This window comes from Hirundo rustica, chromosome Z, assembly GCF_015227805.2.
Source record: "Hirundo rustica isolate bHirRus1 chromosome Z, bHirRus1.pri.v3, whole genome shotgun sequence".
NCBI classification, from domain to species: Eukaryota; Metazoa; Chordata; class Aves; order Passeriformes; family Hirundinidae; genus Hirundo; species Hirundo rustica.
The window spans coordinates 4,231,541-4,251,579 of NC_053488.1; the positions used below are offsets into that span (position 1 = coordinate 4,231,541).

At 39.2% G+C, this 20,039-nt stretch overlaps 1 protein-coding gene across 1 annotated transcript; it reads right to left on the reverse strand.

Moving 5' to 3' along the window:
* Positions 1-1,205: 1,205 nt before the first annotated feature.
* ZNF366 (zinc finger protein 366) lies at positions 1,206-19,835 on the reverse strand. Its single transcript, XM_040090256.2, has 5 exons — positions 19,714-19,835; positions 17,251-18,577; positions 14,960-15,151; positions 9,139-9,313; positions 1,206-7,142 (listed from the first exon to the last, which is right to left on the reverse strand). The coding sequence occupies exons 2-5, from the start codon at positions 18,547-18,549 to the stop codon at positions 6,607-6,609; spliced, it is 2,202 nt and encodes a 733-aa protein (XP_039946190.1). The 5' UTR covers positions 18,550-18,577; positions 19,714-19,835; the 3' UTR covers positions 1,206-6,606.
* Between the last annotated feature and the right edge of the window lie 204 nt (positions 19,836-20,039).

Genomic DNA, 20,039 nt, shown 5'->3' on the forward strand with positions numbered 1-20,039 from the left:
TAGATGTACCACACTGCATGAGCCTAGGAGTGTATTAATGGGACAAATTTGGTGAGAGATTGTATATTAATTTGGCTGTCTCCATACCTTTAGGTACTCTGGGCCTTTCAACATGTCACTAGTGCCACAGAAATGCCCCTGGGAGCATTTGAGAGGCTCTCTTTCTCATCTACTTAATTTCTGATAGTTTGAAAATGTAAGTGAAAACTTAAATGAACATTGGTCAGTTTTGAACTAAGCTTAAGAGCAAGTTTGTGAAACATATCAAACATATATTTTTATAAATCATATTTTTGTGACTGCCAAAGGAGAAGCTTCGAGATCCACTGATATTGAGTCACATGGGAATGAACTAGGTCACTCTGCTATCATATATCAACATATCCTCAGGTAGAGGTAGTCTGTAATCCCAATAGTAGTTGTTACCTATCATCAAAGCATCAGGGAAAACAAAAGAAAATGAGGAAGAGAACAAAGGCTTAGTTCTGGTGGGGTTTTTTTTTGCCTCCAGTATGTTTTTCTAGTGTTTGCATAAGTTTTCTTCCACTTTTTAAGGCATATACATCTGAGAATTAGAAAGAGAATATCTATCTTTTTTTTATTATTTATGTTATACAAACATTCCAGTTGCTTTCTCTATGCTCAAAAAGTTTGAAATGCTCTCTGTGAAGTCTGGTGATGCCAATTCAATCAGGATCTCATTTAAACAAACAAATTCAAGAGGTTATTTGGTATTTAAAAGTGTCCCTTTCCTTTAGAAAAAGTATCATTAAGTCTCTTATTCCAATCTTCTGCTTATTCCCTAAGTATAATGATATTTCTATTTTCTTAACTTCAATCTTACCTTACCGCTGGTTGTTTTACCCTCTCTTTTTACATGATGCAGTTCTTCAAAAAATCTCTGAGAAAAAGATCTTTTTCTCTTAGCTTGTCTGAAGCCAAGCTGACAAATACCGTAATGACTCCAGAGCATTTTTAATGTCCTCTGCGTCTTCTGTAATGGTAAAATTATCTCTCTGCCTTAGAGGACATGGCAGCTCTTCTGCTCTTGTCTTCTAACTAGCCCTCCATCATTGAATTAGCATTTTCTTTGCAAGAATCACTCTACAGTGGTGCCCAGTGAGGAATGACCTTGTCAGACCAAATATAAAATACCTAGAATGCCAAGAACTCCATATCCATTTCAATACAAAGTACATCAGCTTCTCCAGTACATATTTATTTGCTTAAATTAATACAATACATCATACATAGTTTTGCTATTGAGATAGAAAGCCAGAAACTGAAGATTCACATATAGTTGGTTCACTTCATGAGCTGTGGCTTTAAATAGGAACACAATGTTCTAAGTGAAATAAATATGCACCATATTATTTGCAAAATCTGTTAGGAGTACAAAATGTTAGCTCTGTTACATCTTGTTCAGCTAAGCAGACATGACATTTTCAAAACTGTTAATAATCATTAAAACTTCTAGGAATAATAAATACGGTACTTATATTACTTCTTAACTGTACACTCAAAACAGCAGAGTCCAGCAGCACCATATGAAGAGAGAAATCAAAAGATAGGTAGTAGAAAAACACAGAGTTGTAAAAAGGTGGGTGCATTATGTGGTCTTTCCAGTAACTTGTTTTACAGGAAACAGCACAAGATAAACTTTATTCATGATATTATCATAAAGTATTTTATACTTTGAGCTTCTGAGCACCTGTCTTTGCTGTCGCAAGCTGAAGGCTGTCTGGCAGCCAGGAAAACTCAGTTTCACAAGGAGATGGCTCAGTCCTCGTGGCCAGACTGAAAACACCTTGTTCCAGGGTCACGTACAACTTTGCTTTCCCTGTAAATGCGTCGCCTCTCTTCACCCTTAAACCTTACTTGCCCAGATTTTGGCTTTTCCTCCACTTACTCCGTACTCCAGCATGTCTTGCAGAACTCTCCCTGCTGCCATTAACATCAGAAAAGCCTCTAATTTAACAAACCACATGCCTTCACTTGCCCAAACTCATTATGATAGGGCAAATTTATCTTTCCTCAACCTGACTCCTGGAATCATCTCAGCTGTGCAAGTTTGTAGCCATTCTTATTTGTTGTAATGCTCTCTGAAAGGATGAAACAAGGCTGCATAAACAATGCAGGGAAATGGTACAGATGTGTTTTTATATAGAGGTGGTAGAGACTGGGCTTTAGTTTCATGTGCCCCATAAAGTGAAAACCCAAATAACAGTGAATAATAGTAAGATAAATATTTTTTTTTTTCCAGGACATAGCTAGAAGACAATAGATAAACTCACATTAGGAATGAGAAAAAGAAGAAAATATATCCCCCAATGTCCAGGACACAGGCAATGTCTCTATTGGACTTCTGAGCCTCTACACAAGGCAAAATAAGGAAGCTAATCCCTTGAAAATTACAAATGGGAAATAGCTTCATTATGAGAGCAAATTTCTCTAAAGCATTTTCAAAGCTATTAAAAAGCAAAGGCTGTTACTGTCTGTTCCCAAAGCGGTGCCAATGTAAATAGTGTGAAAATAACTTATGTTTGAAAAGCAAGGTGCTTCACAATAAAGGCTGTTATTTCACTTTTAATTTGTCCCTTGAGGCCCCTAAGACACCATAACAAGTGTTTTAGACCCATTTGCACAATGTTCTACAGGAGGGAGGACTGTCATCCCCTAACCACTTTGCTTGGGTCACTTGGCACTGTCTTCTTGCCTCAGAAACAATTTTGTTTGTAATTTCTCTTACTGATACTTTACAGTTTTAGATGAGTTTTTTACTATTCTAACAAGAATTAAACTTATGTGTTTGAGAATTAGCTTAGTATGACTTTGTGACTGGGCAGAATCTCAATGTCTCATTGTGAAAAAATATTCTGCTTACTAGAAAGAATGCGATGAAAAGGGGTTCATGTTGTGAATGACTTGCAAAGAGACTTGCTAGTCTGGGACTGGTTTCCATCTGTCTGTATGTGTGTATCTGTCAGGTGTTTCTGGTCCAGTGAGAACTGCAGCTGTAGAAGTGGGTAAATTGATTGCAGTGAGTGTGGTTGAAGGAGCTTGGATTAACCATTTAGACAACCCAGAACTGTCTGCAGTGATTTCCTTTCCTAAGGACACACCTGGCACACTCTCCTACAAGGCTGGAAAGGAAACTCTGGACCGAGTGCTTCCAGTAGACAAAGTTTTTGCAACTGCAGAATCACATAATCACAGAAACATTCAGGTAAGAAAATACCTCTAAAATCATTAAGTCCAACCTTTGACCAATCACCGCCTGGTCAATTAGACTAAGTGCCACATCCAGTCATTTCTTTAACACCTCCAGGGATGTTGTCTGGCTTGTTGCCCTTCTCTGGACATGCTCCAGCACTTCCATGTTTTTTTTGGAGTGAAAGGCCAAAAATTGGACACAGGATTTGAGGTGTGGCCCCAACAGTGCCCAGCACATGGGGACAATCCCTGCCCTGCTGCCATTGCTGGCACAGCCCAGGATGCCATTGGCCTTCTTGGCCACCTGGGCACTGCTGGCTCCTGTTCAGTCCCTGTCACCAGCACCCCCAGCTCCTTTTCCTGTGGGCAGCTTTCCAGCCACTCTGCCCCAGCCTGTGGAGCTGCCTGGGGTTGTTGTGACCCAAGGGCAGGACCCAGCCCTGGGCCTTGTTGAACCTCACAGCATCGGCCTCAGCCCATGATCCAGCCTGTGCAGATCCCTCTGCAGAGCCTTCCTGAACTCCAGCAGATCAACACTCCCACCCAGACTGGTGTCACCTGTGAGCAGACCGAGGCTGCGCTCAATCCCCTCATCCAGGTGATTAATCAGGATGTCACACAGGGCTGGATCCCGTACTGACCCCTGAGGAGCACCGCTGGTGGCTGCCTGCTGACTGCCCTTTTCTCCACTCACCACCACTCTCTGGGCCCAGCCTTATGGACAGGTTTTTACCCAAATGAAGAGTTCATCTGCTCGAGCCATGAGCTGCCAGCTTTTCCAGGAGGATGCCATGGGAGATAGTATCAAAAGCTTTGCTGAAGCCCAGGTGGAATACATCCTTTGATATTAGTGGCTGGGAGCTGAACTCCGCTGAAAATATCTCCTTTGCTCCATTTGTCTGGACTGCAATTGATACGTAATACTTTGTTTCTTTCTTAATGAGAGTTGTCTGGCTGTCCCATAACACTCTCCAATTAACAGACGAGACTTTGCAATGGAAAGGCTGTGTACTTTCCCGTTTTAGACACCACAGGAGTGAAGGACTTGCTAAACTCCCACCACCTGCATGATCACCTTTCTAGAAACTGCCAAGAGATTCCTGATTCCTTGCTTGTTCTTCTTATGGTGGGAGCTAATATATCTGGAAAGGTGGAGCAAACTGATCTTGAACCATGCATGGTTGGAAACCACACGACCAAGAGGGAGGTAATTCTAAGGGTTAGTGACTCCCAGCTCTTGGTTGCATCCCTGCTCACATGGGAGATCTGTCTGGCAGAGACAAGCTAATGCCAAGAAGTAAACTGAAGTTGTTTCCTTTTCTGAGGGGCCATCTACTAGACCATGCTGAATTTCTACCTGATCATTTCCCCTATAGTCTAAGAAAGGGTACAGTTTCACTTGTTATTCAAAAATTTTTCTAATTTTTTTGCTTAACCACAGTCTTCCTTGAAAGAAAAACGGCTCCTTTTTCAATAGGCATTGTCTTACAGCTAAAGCAAGGAAGAGGAATGTTTATGACAGAACAGTTCATCCCTGAAGAAACATGACTAGGTACCTCTAAAATACACCTCACTTTCAAAGACTTTTTACATTCTAGGCTTACAGTGACCTATCTTCCACTTCAATGTGGCAGAATTTTTTTTTTATTTAAAAATAGATGCACATCAGACATAGAGTTAATTTAGAAGATTAAGTCACCTGAATGTGACTCTTTCTTTTATCAACTTTTTCTGCATTAATTTCTGCATGTGTTACGCAACATTTGAGCCTTGAAAAAGGAAAACACTGCCAACAGCCTTGGACTACACAAATCCAGTTTTATATGAGGAATGAGGAATTTGCCCTGCGCCTGCTGATTAACTGGTAGGTGTGAGGATCATTAACTTGCAAGGTGTGTGTTTTCTTACAGGGGCAGAGAGCTGCAGCTGTATGACTTGTTTTAGCAAGCCATAGGTAGATAACTATATTTAATTACAACTTGCTGTATAGAGAGCACGATTGCAACACATTTCAAATCAAAAACTTGGCAAGTAAGTGAAGAAGGTGGTGATATTTGAAAGAGATGTACCACACACATGGATTTTAACCTGTTGAGCTGGGTTGTCTGAAGGACATAGGACAAGTTTTATGATTAATTTAATTTTTTTATTTCCATGTGAGCAAGAGGATGGTTCAGGGCTTTTTGCCTTTCTTGAAGATGCAGGAACTAATATGCTGTTCAAAGTATTCATGCAATTAAATGTTTAATGGAATATGCTTTTTTCAGGTTTGTTATAGACTTAAAACTGTATGGGAATCAGAGAATGAAAAGCTGAGTTTGACTCCATAAAAACAGCATGAGTGAAATTTGGCTGAAAGGGCTGCAGCTCACTGATCAGGTCTAATAAGAGAAGATTTCTGACCCCGGTAAGAGGAAGGTCTTCCTCTGTGAGGTACTGCTCATTCCATAAGGATGATTCTTACATTCTGAAACAAAATCGGATCTGTGTATTTCAAAATTGTCCTTACTAGTCATGGTAAACTGAAGAGATAAATGGCAAAGCTGCATAATTTTTTCATTTAAGTGACTCATACTGAGTTACATGTAACTATGGTAAGATTGTGAATGCTGCATGCTGATGCACCCTAGTAAATGTATTGGTCTGAGCAGGCAGTAGAAAAAAAAATGTCAACACAATCTATGCTATTTCACTTCAAGAGTTTCTGAATACTCCCATACTGGCTGAAACACTGCAAAACATGAACATTCCTTGTGCCAGAGGATTAGCTTTTGTTATGAATTCCACTCCTTTCAAAGCCTTACAGAACTGTCCTTTACTGCCTCCCAAGACATTAGTATTTCTTAATGATTTGTTTCCCATTTCTCATTGTAAGTAGTTGAACTAAGAGTCACTTCAGTAATTAAAAGTATTTGGACGGTGTTAGTTCTGAATGTTGACAGCATTTTCATGCATGCCATGTTTAATAGTACTCTGGTTTATAATGTGAAATATTTTGTATTCTCAGATATTTTGAGATATGGTTAGAAGTGTTCATATATATTTAGTCAGATAATAAATCAGATGCTAAAGTATGTTGCTTTCTGCTAAGTAGAAAATTGCATGTAAGTATCTATCCCCATATAATAGGAAGTAAACTTCTGTACCCAACCCATTGTCTGTTATACATTAAATGGATAAATATAAAACTGTTATTTTTCAATATCTATTTCATTTCTTGGTGACCTCAAGCTGCTTTATTCTTGTAATGTATGTGTTTTACCCTAAATTATTTTTAATAATTTGGCTTATTTATTTCTAAATACTACTACAGACTTCCAGGCTTTAGTAGCTTACAATTCGTGTTAAAAATCTGTCTGGTTACCATTTTCCAGCTGTTTTGAAATGTCCATTTTAAATGCCTATAAGCATTGTTTGTTTTTCCATTTTTCTTTCCAGCAATTCCTTCAAACTCTTGTTCCTGTGCTTGAAATACAAGTAATCAGAGAGAGAGTGACCAAGTCTGGCCTTTTCAAAGGACCTAAAGCTGAGATGTTCTTTGTTGTTTGCAAGCTCTCCCTCTCCACGTCTCTCCTCTTTGTCTGAATTTCCTATTCTCTTCCCCAGTCCTCCCTCACTTGACACCTCTTCCTTCTCACTGCAGTAGGACTCTCTGAAGTCCTTCATCATGCACTCAGGCTTGCCAGAGAGATCTTGAGCCATGTACAGCTTGCTGTCATCATGATGGTACATGGCAGGGCTGTACCGCTCTGCCTCGTAGCAGTTGTCTTCCTCCTCTTCCTGGCACGAGCTCCCCTTGGCACTCTCGCCATCAGAATGAAATGAGATTCCCTTCCCTTGGCCTTTCTGGGAAAGATCAAATGGCTCTTCCTGTTCCAAGCTTCTCAAGACATTTGTCTGGGACAGAGCAATCCTTCCTCTTCCAAAGCCTTGTAGTGGATTGAGGGGAGGAGAAAAGGAAAAAAAATTATACATAGGAAATTTTACTACTTGATACATGGCTAAGAAACAAAATCTGAGGTGTCTTTGTATTTCATATTTTACTTTTGTCTTTCATCCATCTATCTCCAAGTTGTTCGCTATTTATATCTCGTGGCATCTCCTTCAAGATGCTGCAAAAAGGAGTGCTGTTGTATACACTTCACAGCCAGGTTAGGACACACGAAACAATGTTTTGTACAGCCAGACTGTGGATGATGCAGCTGGGAAGAAAAATGAAATGGTCTGGACTTTTGTAAACTGAGTTCAGACAATCAACCTACTCACTTCCTCCTTCTTATTCTTCTTTTTTTTTTTTTTTTTAAGAAATCTTGGATCTAAAGCATCACAGTCCATAATCCAAGTCCCAAGATTTGTATCTTATTTTTCAGAGGAGTGGGAGAGACTAAAATCCTGGAAATGTGTTTGTTCTTTGGACACTTTGGTTCAAAGTTAATACTTTAAAAATGGAAGGACAACAGTCTCAACAGTCTATGACTCTCCTCAATTTTTCCCCTTTCATACACTTTAGTTCTGTTGATTAAGAAATAAACTCAGTTGATCCAACAAACTTCAGTTAATTGAGAAACAATCAACTGAAAATCTCTGTGCACTAGATAGTGCTTCAGGTTGAGGAAATCATTATAAACAAATGGTGATTTTGAGCAATGCATATAAATATGCATCTAATCCTGGATCTGGTTTGTCTTAGTATTTGTCCCTCTTGCTGGAAATACAGATTATCCAAGAGGTATCTGTAGACTCAAATATGCTCCAAATATCATTGGGATGTATTTAAAAGAATTCGGATACTGCAGGCATGGACCAGCCTCGTTAAGGACTAGTGACAGTACAAGGTGAGGATTTCACCCAAGAGCAAATACCTATGGAAGTCACTATTTTACTTGCTTTTGTTTTCTTTGTTTTTTATTTTCCCCTCAGTAATTGAATCCAGTTTCTGATGGATCTGTGCAGTCTCACTAGATACCAGACATTATTTTGGAACAAGGTGTATTTGTTAAAATGATTCATAAACAGGCATCAGACCTCACAAATTTTCTTGTGTCTGAAAAGCCTCAAGGGCTGCAGAATCCCTGTGCAACGAAAACTCCTAGGAGATCTCCAACTACAAGCAATCATCTAACAAGCATGATACTGTAGATTTACAGGAAAAGCACACATTTCGTTAGCCATTAGGATCTTCCAAAATTTTACACCAAATGTCATTAGAGTAAGGGTTTTACACACATGATAAGCCGCCCTAAATCTTGAATATGAGGAACACCAAGACATCTTGCCCATTAAAGAATTATATTTCTGTGAAATCTCAAAAAACATGTATTGGATACCCAAACCCTCAAAAATTCTCTCTAATTCCCCCACTTCTTTAGATAGCATTGATCCGTGTACATGAGGATGACTTCAGGAAGTGTATGTGGTAGATGGCAGACAGGAAATATTTTGCAGGGTGCCCTGGGTAGTTAAAAATCCTTATACTGTGGGGCTTATACTTTGAGGAGTGGCCCCTCCTGTTCATGCGCTTCCTTGTAAATGGGACCTTGAGCCTATGCCCTTCACCTGACACCAGCTATGCCAATACAGTACAGAATGACTGCCACAGCTCCTGGATGTAGACCCATTGAGGATTCCACCCCTGTTCCAGACCAGAATCCAATAAGCAGTGAGAAAGGACCATAAGCATCCTTTCAGATTTTCTTTTTCTGTCAGTTTGGGATTAATTTATGATTTATTTTGGACATGTAACACTGATATGTAATGCTATAGTAATACAGCTAATAACAGCTTCACAGGCTTATGGGATTCTATCCCTTGCAATAGCATTAGATCTGTGGCACTGGTTTGTGGATCTGTAGTACAAAGACCATTTGTGTTTACCGATATGCATATTCAGATCTCACTGAGAGTAATCTTGCTGAAAATTATTACCTTGAGAGTGAAATCCTCTTTCCATGACCCCATGTTTGACTTTCATGTGCCTGGTGAGGTTCCCCTTCAAGGTGAATTTGCTGGGACAGTAGAGGCACTTAAATGGCTTACTGTCTGAGTGCAAGTGCATGTGTCCCATTAAATTGTGCATTCTGTTAAACTCCTTTCCACACAGCTGTAAAAATGGTAAAAATAAAAATTATTAGTTTGAAGCAGTAATTTCAATGACAACATTTTTAAAGGGAATAGGACCTAGACTTTTCAACTTAAAGCCTGGCAGGTTTTGACTGCAATATGTTTTTCAAAGTCCCAGGCAAAAATCCTGCAGGCAAAAATATATGGTTGAGTGTCTAAGGCATTCTGAACTGCTGACATTTTTTTTTAATATGGTTGACCATCATACATAGTCAAGGATTCCTCAAAAGCAGTCAACGTTGTTGTAAGGAGGTCTTAAGGGAGTAATCTGGAAGGCTCTTAACTTGAATGAGATTCAAAATACAAGTTTCTGCCCTGGTGAACCATTCCATTTGTAGTTTATACATTTAGCCTTTAATCAAGAACAATGTCAAGCGGAAATGGAATTATAAAATAAAATAAATTAAAGGTTTCTGCAAAACAGTCAAGCAAAATATTACTTCTCTTTAAATGGAAATGAAATGGCTGCATATTTTGCTTAAAGTTAGAAAAAGCAATTCCTTACTTTTCCGTGTTTCTTACTCGCTCCTTTTTTCCCTGATTCTTCTATCATTTGTTTATCAACTCCAGTGTTTCAGAGTCTCTGGTGAATAAGCTGCAATTTAAACTGTCGTGAGGCTGCAAGAATGACTCAGCTTTCCCTGAAGTATGTTCCTGCCAGCTCAAGCCATTGATCGTGCAGTTTTGCCTTTGATGGAACAATGAGGGTGGGGTTTATTCATTTTTGTTTATTTAGATGGGTCCTTTTGTAGTCTGGACTCTTATGAATTCTTAAGACCTGAGAGTTTGACATCACAGGCATCCAGTCTTACTTGTCTTCTGGTCTTTCCTTATCAGGATTTATAATTTTATTCACATTCAAGTGGCTGTTTCCATCCTCCACAAACTTCTGTGCTTGTTTTCTACTTTTTTTTCTTTTTCCCCCTGACTTGTTTTACCATTGGATTTTAATTTTTTTTAATTATTCTTATTACTATATGAACCAGAGTCACCATTAATGAGTAACTGAAACCTTTATCTAGCAGAGTAACCATCTGGCAGACAAATACTAAATAGAAATTACTAAGACTCCATCATATTTTTTTATATAATCTGAATTACAATTTTATTTATTTGGATATTAGAGAAGAACTGGTACAGAACTTGTAGATGTGAATTCAGAAAGTCATCACCTGGAATATCTGGATGAAATGTAGATAATGAAAGGATACTTGGAGAAAAAATACAGTATGCTTTGTGTTTTAAGCCCTCTCTTGGGGGATAATTGAATTCGTTCATTAATAAAAAAATAACCAAGTGTACTGTTTAAAAATAAAAAACTATGACTGAGTTAGTGCTGTAAAAAGAAAGAGTCTGAAAACCTTCACTTGCTTTATAAAAATTATTTACTTCAGCAGCATATGTATTTTTTGTGTTTATCTGTCTGTGATTTTAGCAAAAAAATTTGTCAGCAAAGTGTTAGACAAGACCATTGGTAGGAAAAAAAAAGAATAGCCACTGAAAGTGAATAATTAATTTTTAAAAGTAAGTTAGCAGTTTCCAAGGGTCGTCCATCCACTGAGGAAAGAATATTTCACCTTCAAAGAAAGTTAATATGCAGTATTATTTACACACAGAGAAAGGATGGAACCACAAAATAGCTCAGAAAGTGCTGGGAGGAAACAGACTCTTGTCTGCTACTGAGAGTACTGATGAGCACAGAGAATTTGCAAGGAGTAACAGCAGTAAGAGCAGCTGAATGTATCCTGACAGCTGCTGGAACCACCTGTAGCATGTTGAGATTACTCTTGCTAGGACAATGTCAACAATAATATCTCTCTAACACCTCTTTGCTGAAGGCTTCTGGTTAATCTGCTTGATTGTGGCTGACGTATGTTATCACCAGAACTTGCTTTCCTAGAGCTAGGTCATCTCTGTCTGAACTGGTAACCAAGGAAAATGGTGTTGAGTAGATGACTGACTTCAGTACTGCATGCAAACCCTTATCTTTATAGAGTCTTGAGTATTAAAATTGATTTAGGAGGAGCATTTCATTGCTTTCTGTCAAGGCAATATTTGTTTCTTTTTCTCTATACTGAAAAGATGGGGACTTGGTAAATCATAGTTCTTTAAAGCATAAAAGTTCTGATAAGTTTTCCACTTCCGGGAGTCAGGCACATTTTAGAGACGTGTAATGCGTTCTTGTCCTGAAATCTCCTCTGAGGACATGAGGAAATGGTACTAGAGTGCAGAGGTGTGGCAGGAAAATTAAAGAAATGCAGATAGGAAAATTGTTTTTCAGAACGATGGGTCTCTGTGGCATAATCTCTGTTTTACCAGTCATTTCAAAAAGGCACGAGACACCTTCCAGATGGATATCTATGATCCAGACATAAAAGGAATGAGGTTTCTCATTCATATGCTGGAAGACTGCACCTCCAACCTATCTGGAATACACAGCTAATGCTCAAGGAAGAGCCTGAGTCTGCAGATCAAACTAGAAGATTGTACAAGATTTTCTTTCTCTCTGACATGACAGCCTTGTGAGCGCTGATGAGCAGAGTGTGAAAGACGACCCCAAAACAGTTGCATGGGAGGAGCTCCAGCAGAACCCATCACAGTGCACCACAGCACTCAAGGAGATGAGAAGTTTATGCAAAGGAACTTGTGATATCAAGAACAACACAGTTTTCTTGTAGACTTTCCGTCAGGCTGTCTACTTTAGACAAAATATAATTAAAGTCTTGAAGAGAACACCTCAGCTGCAAGTCTGCTGAACAGACTTTGTTGCACTGGTTGGGGAAATGGACTTCAGTATAGTTCGCTGGAAAAGTCTACATTAGTTCTACCCTTAATTTTGTCCTCCTAAGCCAGCATGTGAAGTATCTCCTTCTAGATTTGTCACCTGTTTCTTCTCAAAGTACTTCTCTCTCACATTTTCTTTGATTTCACTCCTGTTTAAAACATATATTTTTAGATGGGGTGAAAAGCTGTGCTCAAAACACTTGTTGCATATATTTGTCTGGGCTGAAGAAAAATCCATTGCATCCTTTTATGCAGGTCTGAAACATCGACTACTTTAGCACTAAAAGCAGCAGTAAATTTCATGGAGCCTTTCTCTACAAATCCGAATTAGTGCTGTTGCACCAGTTGGTGGAATACCTTCACAACCCTTCAGGTTTTGTTCCTTAAAGAGAAATAAACAAGACAAGAAGGGCTCAGGGCTTTAAACACTACAGACAAGTTCACTCCTCGGAGGAAAATCAGAGATCCAGGCTGCAGCTGGATGAGGAAACAGAAGGGACAACTATTTGCTGTGCCCTCACTTCTGATAGTATGTGCTTAGCTGTGATTAGACACATAGGAAAGCTCATGTTTTCTTTTGCTGTGAGAAAAAGGTAAAGAAAACCACTGCATGTGGTGAAGTATAAAGGCTACTGCTGTGCTCTCTTTCCCTTGCATTCTTCTTCTTTTTTTTTTTTTCTTCAGAAGAAGGGTGTTCCTTTCCTCAAAGAAAGAAGGAGAGGGAGAATGACTGTAAACTGTCCAAAAGGACCGTGAGAAAACAGGAAGCTTTGAAAAGTACAAGAGAAAGCAAGATGAAATCTATTTGCAGGCAGTTCCCCGGGGACATGTGAGCCATTGTTAAGCAGGCTGTTCATACAGCTATATCCTTCCTTCTGCTGAGGAGGAGCTTGGTGCCAAAAGGCTGCTATCTGGTCATTGCCTTAACCCTCCGAGTACCAGCCAGGAATATTTGCTTTCAAGAGTCTTTGAGGGCTCTGTCAGAGAGGTAATGTTAGGATGTTCCTAATGCAAAAAAGCAATTCCTGAATCTGCCTCTGCTTATTGTTGCAATCTTCACTATAAGGGGCTCTGATGTGGATTCATACCCCTTCAGCCATATGAGAAACAGATCCACTGTGCTCCCTTGTTTCTTTCCTCATAGGAACACTGGGTGGGGACAGAAAAATAAAAAAAAAATAAGAAAAACAGGTGTTCCTGTAGAGCTTTTGTTACTGTCTGGAAAACATACTGGTGATACTCCGTTTCCCAGTCCCAACTACTGCCCTCTCCAAGTTTCAATGGTCTGTCATCATCAAACACTGAGCTGGACACAACCTTACAGCTAAACTGCACGTATCCAAAAAGTCATGTGGATCCACATACTGCACCCACAAAATCTGATCCAAAAATTGAATTTCTTTTCTGAAGTTGGAGGAGTCAGAGGAGGACTTCATCCAAATGGGAACAAAAAGGCAGGTTTGCATATGTTCTCAAAGAATTAAAACCTCCACCAGACCTGACATGTTACACTCTAAGAATTTCAGTAAAATAATTTTTTATCAACATAGAATAATGTAAGCACTACTACACAAAATACTATTTTCATGAGACATAAATTTTAAAAAAAAAAAACACTGAAGTTGGAAGACTTTGCTGCTAGTTTTCAAAAATAATTTTTTTTTAAGTTAACAAAGCTAAATTATGAAGTCAGAAAGATTTGTTTTGACATTTTCTCACTAAAACTAGCACTGAATATCATATATTCCTATGATATTTTGAAAGTCTACATTTTTTCAAGGCAGAATAATTCCATTGAAAAATTTTCATCCATCTCTGCATTTTCATGAAATGTTCCTTTTAGGAACATATTCAATACCATAAAGATGTAGGATGGAAGAATTCTAGAAATTGCTTCCAAATCAGTCTTCAGTTACTCATGCACAAGCTGGATAATATGCCCCCCTCTGTATTTACAGCCATTTTAAAACAAATTAAAGTGGGGAAAAAATGTACAACCTTTGGCTTCACAAGGTATGATTATAGTAATGAATCAGATAAGCAGCAAAAGAACATACATAGCATCCAATACTGACTAAGAATATAGATATGAGTAATTCATAAGAAATATATTAGAAGTAAACAGGGTCAATGAAATCTAAAAGGTTTATGGGGAGGGAGAAGAAGAGAGGATGGAAAGGGAATGTCAGCCTCCAGTGCTGGGGGAAGCAGCAACCTGGAATTTGCACGGGGTTGTAGAAAGGCCAGGTTGTCTCAGAGGCTCTTTTGTATCCATACTGATATGCTGCCCTGAATTTCAATCTGGTAATCACACTTGGACCATTCAAATCCCTTCTGTAATTTTATTCTGCTGTGGGTTTTTCTGACTCCTTTCTCGAACTGTTGCATAGCATCACTGTGTGAAGTTTTGGCTGCTGCCTTTCCATGATCCTCTGCAGGGTCCATGGCTTGATTTCTGACTGATTTTTGTCAGTATTTCAAGCTACTAAGCATTAAACTTCTGTTTGGATGGTTGTACTAAGCAAAGTTCAGATGTGTTTATTGTCCTAAAACCTCTGTGGCCCTTAAACAATCACAAGGCAAAAAACCCCCAAAACTGCGTGAGGATGAATGATGTTGAAGGGAAAGGGAGTAAAGCACAAGTATTTACCTCCATTATTTTGTGCTACATCAGCAGAACGATAAAAATAAAGAAAGAAAATCAGACTGGTTTATGCTAACTTTTGAATGCAACTGCAGCATGTGTCAGCAAGTTTTGTTTTTCTAATTCTACCATATCATAAGATGATAACATCAGAGAAATACATTGTAGGTTAATGCCTCTGCCAGCAAACGCACTTACCTTGCATTTAAAGGGTTTGACATCAGAGTGAACAATCATGTGGGCCTTGAGAGTCTGCTTTTGCACAAAGCTCTTGAAGCACAAATGGCATTGATAGGCTCTGATATTGGTGTGGATCAGGACATGTCGTTTCATGTTGGCCAGCAGGGTAAACTCCCGGCCGCAAATTCCACACTTGTGCTCTTTCACACCCTGAAAGAAAAGAAAAAAATTCTGTAGATGGAAGTTTTTCTAGGTAATTTAGTCATCAGTACAGCAGCTTATGAATTATTCATTCTGCATTAGCAAAGTTGATAATAAATTATTTATTTTTTAACATTTTTCAAGGTACTTATGTATTTTCTCCTGACAAATTCTTACAAGCTTCTGAGAATCAGAGAAGTAAAACAAAATGTAAGCTTAAGGAAATCATGAAGTCTGTTTACAAATCAATCAGATATAATCAGTGTCAGAGCTTCCCTCTCCTGCTCTGCTGCTTAAGTCAAGAATTGATCAAACGTATAAAATTACTGACCAGGGATAAAAGCCCACAAATTAAAAGACTAAAGTAGTACTTGCCTTTAATAATTGAATGTGACTGGATTATGAAAAAGGCACAGCTCTATTTTGAAGACAATTACGGAAAATAATCAAAGTAACTGAGAGTAGTCAAGAAATATCACCCAAAAAGATTATACATCTTACATTTATTGCAGAGAGGAAAACATGTTTATTCTTAGTGGGGTTTCCAGTAACAGAAATGGAATGATTTCATTTTAAATGAGGTTTACAGAACATTTATATCACTTTTTATGCTATCCACTCAATTAACTTCTGCATAATTCAATACTCTTGACCACTGGTGTGGTCTGTCAGCTTCTCAAACAGTGGTTTAAATACTATGAAAATCAAAGAATTTGCTGCTAAACAGCTTAAGAGTTAAACTTGTTGAAGGCAATAAGGATTTACTAGTGAGGTGCTGAGAGCAATTACCCCTTCCACAGGCTTTCTTTAAGAAGATGTGAAATTATTTACAGAGGTTTTCAAAGTTAATTACAAAACTAAAACTGAACATCATCAGCAGTTTCAAGTGTCTGCTCATCTGATATGAGGCTGTATTTACTTGCTAAGTACTATAAATTATATTCACAGCTGAATCCACCTGCGGCTGTGGACAAAGAGGTAGAAGTTCTCAGGCTCAGGGGCATTTCGTTTCCTGTGACAAAAAAAACCTACCAAGTCTTCAATTAGTGGAATCTTGCATGGTAAATCCAAAGACCAGGGAATCTCCAAAAAGAACAGAAATTATAAGCATGAAGCAGAAAAGAAAAAGCGAATGCAGAAGTAGAGGTTGTCTGGTTTTCAAAGAATATGTGACTATAAGACTCAAGTGCTGTAGCTTTCTGTGTTTTTAATGCTTTTCAGGTAAAAGCCAAAATTCAAATGTTAAGGGAAAAATATGCAAATCTGGAAGCAACCTTTTTTTTAAAGTGAAAGGGTTTGACTTGCTTTATTATTTTTGTAAAAATGGATAGTCAATTTCAGAGATTATTGAATAGAGCAATTACATTGTTCCTATTTTTGGAAGCAATCTTTTCGGAAACATTCCAAAGCTTTCCCCTACCCTAGCCTGACTCTGCTGTCCCCACTGTCAGCAGTGGCAAGACTGCCACTTGATATGAATTGGCTGTGATTATGATCCTGCTCGTCCATTTCTATTAACTGGCATTCCGGATAACATATGCACAAAGGGGAAATTTTCTTAGCATTATTTTATTTTTTAAATGTCTCATTATAACGATTCCTTAAAATCTGATGAGTAATAACTTTTTTTTTTTTTTTTTTTTTTTTTTTTTTTTTTTTTTTTTTTTTTTTTTTTTTTTTTTTTTTTTTTTTGCCGCAGTCCACTACAAACCCATGTGCTTCATAATTAAGTGAACAAAGTATCAGAGCCGGCTTTAAGTTAAAAAATCTTTTAAAATCTTGGGATTGGGAGCTGGTTATACAGCTCTGCAAAATTTTACAGAAGGTTATTCTGAAAAAAAACCCCAGGAAACAGAGAGATGTAATTCCAGTTTGGGAAAGTGATACAGGGGTTTAATCAAATTCCTGCTTATGACAAAGTGGGGCTTGCATGTCATCTTTAGGCTGACGAAGACATCTGGCTGACGCAACAGCCAGCAGTGCTGGGGTTCCTGCGTGAGCCTCTGCAGCTGCCAAGAGGCATATTTCCGAGGAGGTACCTATATTAATCTTTATTAGCCTGGATTATCATCGTGCTATCTTCAGATGCAAGGCGAGAGCCAGCTTACCTTGTGAGTCAGGGAGTGTTGCTTCAGGTGGTGGGGCTGCACAAACTCCATGCCACATTCAGTGCAGATGTACGGGCGGATGTCTTTGTGCTTCATCATGTGGTTTTGCAGCTGACTTGGGTACTGGAAGGTCTTATCACACTCGGTGCAATTGTACTGTATAGGGCCACGGTGGGTGGTCAGGTGTCTCTTCAGCTGGGCCAGAGTTGGAAAGTCCAGACCACACTCCACACAAATGTTCTCTCGTCCGCTCTCGTGCTTAGACTCATGTGCTTTCAGCTCACTGGGGTAGGCAAAACCCCTGCCGCAGATCCTGCAGTTGTAAGGTTTGATGTCACTGTGCTGCATCATGTGTCTCTTAAGGTGGCTGGTCTGGGTGAAAGCCTTGTGGCACACCTGGCACTTGTGCGGCCGAGTGCCCTGGTGCGTCAACATGTGCGTGTGCAAGTGGCTGAGCTGCTTGAAAAGCTTGCCACACCGGGTGCAAGCATGCGGCTTAATGCCGCTGTGACCCAAGATATGGGTGACCAAATTGTACTTGGATGTGTAGGACTTCTCGCACATGGGACATTGCCAGCGTTTCTGTTCGCCCCCCACATCAACATAGTAGCTGTCATCTATCTGAAGGTTGACGTCTACTCTTTCCACTTTCTGCTTGTTTTCACCACTTTCTCTTACTTCAGCCCTCCTGAAGGGTGGTTCTGGGGGTCTTTTCATTTGAAAAGGGTTCCTGAAATGAAAGTTTGGTGGTACAATGAAAGGAAACATTAAGCCAGGGTGGACTTTAGGATAATAAGGGTAAGGAGCCTGCATGAATGGTGGGCTACTGGACCATGCCATGTTAGGCTTCACCGGTTCTTGCTTAATGGGTTTGGCTCCAAAATGCTCCAGAGTTCTGTAGAATTGAAAACCAAAGTTGCAGAGGTCAATCATCTGGGAACTGTACTTGGGCTGAGCTGGTTGTTGGAACACCAAGGGGAGACTTGAAGACCCTATGTCATTGTGATCTTCAGGCCTCTCTGGTGATGATGAGGAGTCCTCAAGGGTGATGGGAGGAGGCACTTTTGTTGGCATGCTCTTGCGTTTACGAGACCCTCCTTCCAAGGACCCTTGTAATGCTTCTATGTTTTCAAGAGGAGAAGGACCATAGCGGAAATGTGAGAGGTGTGTTCTGAATTCTTCATCAAATTGAGTTGCTCTGTGTGGCTTTGTAATGGGGCTGAGCGGCTGCAGGCAGCGGGAGAAGGGAGAGGCTTGGGCATTTTCCACATTAAAACTTGTTTCTTCGTTCTTCATCATATTCAATTTTCTTCTGTGGCCCAAATTCCTTAAAATAAGCAAAAGAAACCCTAAGTCTGCTTATTTCTTCCTGTTCTTCTGATTTTAACAATCTAGTGACCATTTTATTGTTTTGAAGGTTGTTGGGTTTTTAAAATAAATACAACTAAGGATTTCTTAGTTCCGTATGAGACAAAGGCCTTTTGAAGCAGAATTAACTTTGAAAGTGAAAAACAAAAAAAAGCTCTGGTCTTCCTGCATCAGATTTGACCCACACAACATTTATACAACATAAACACTCTGTACTGTGACACACTACGTCACAGATTAATCAGTATGGCAATTTTTCTGCCTAATTTAATTCAGTCTGTCTGTGGGCAAAATTCTGTCCTTGGCTGTGCATGAGCAGGCTCTAGAAATTGGCGGTGCATCTAAAGGATATGGCAATACAAACAATAATATGCACATTTATTATGGTTGTGACATGAAAAGCCAGAGCCAAAAAACGTTAAACTTCTTTGTATCATTAACATGTGCTGCTGTGAGAGAAAACAATGGCCAAGTGATCTGAGGACACTGTGTACCATCAGGTTTTGCGCCATGTTTCCTGGCTACTCGCACTTTGTATTGTAATAAGAAGGCGGAGATTAATTTATTTTCTTTGTTTTAATCATAGAGATATTTGCCTGGCAGACCTGGGGGAGGAAAGACATTTGACAACTCTCCAAATTACATTCAGTTTAATGGGGTTTATCTAAGATTTTTTTGTTTGTTTGTTTGTTTGTTTCTAAACAGGTGGGCAAAATCATCACTATAAAACTAAATATAGAACTGATGTCAACAAAACTCCTGGGACTCCAGAGTAACTGACACCTAAAACTGCTCTGAGTATATCTGATGATACAGTGTAATGAGAGAGACTAATAATTTTTTTCTGACAAAATTTTATGTTCCACTGATCCTATGGGGAACTTCATCTGAATGTGTGCTTCATCTAAAACATTGGTTATAAATTTTGGTTCATCTTAAATCATGCTTCTACTTTTTTTCTTCTCCTTCTAGAGTCATAGAATCAGAAGACTTTCATTAAAAAAGACCTTTAAGATCCTCCAGTTCAGCCATTAACAGCCAAATCCACCACAACAACATGTCCGTAAGTACCACATCTACACATCTTTTAAATACCTCCAAGGATGGTGACTCAATCACTTCTGTGGGCAGCCTGGTTCTGTTCTTGACCACCTTTTCTGTGAAGAGGTTTTCCCCCTGGAACAACTTGAGGCCATTTCCTCTCGTCCTGTCACTTGTTACCTGGGAGAAGAGGCAAATAAACACCCACCTGGTTACAACCTCCTTTCAGGCAGTTGTAGAGAGGGATAATGTTACCCTGAAGCTCCTTTTCTCCAGGCTAAACAATCCCAGTTCCCTCAGACACTTATTACAAGTCTTGTGCTCCAGACCCTTCCCCAGCTCTGTTGCCCTTCTCTGGACACACTCCAGCACTTCCATAA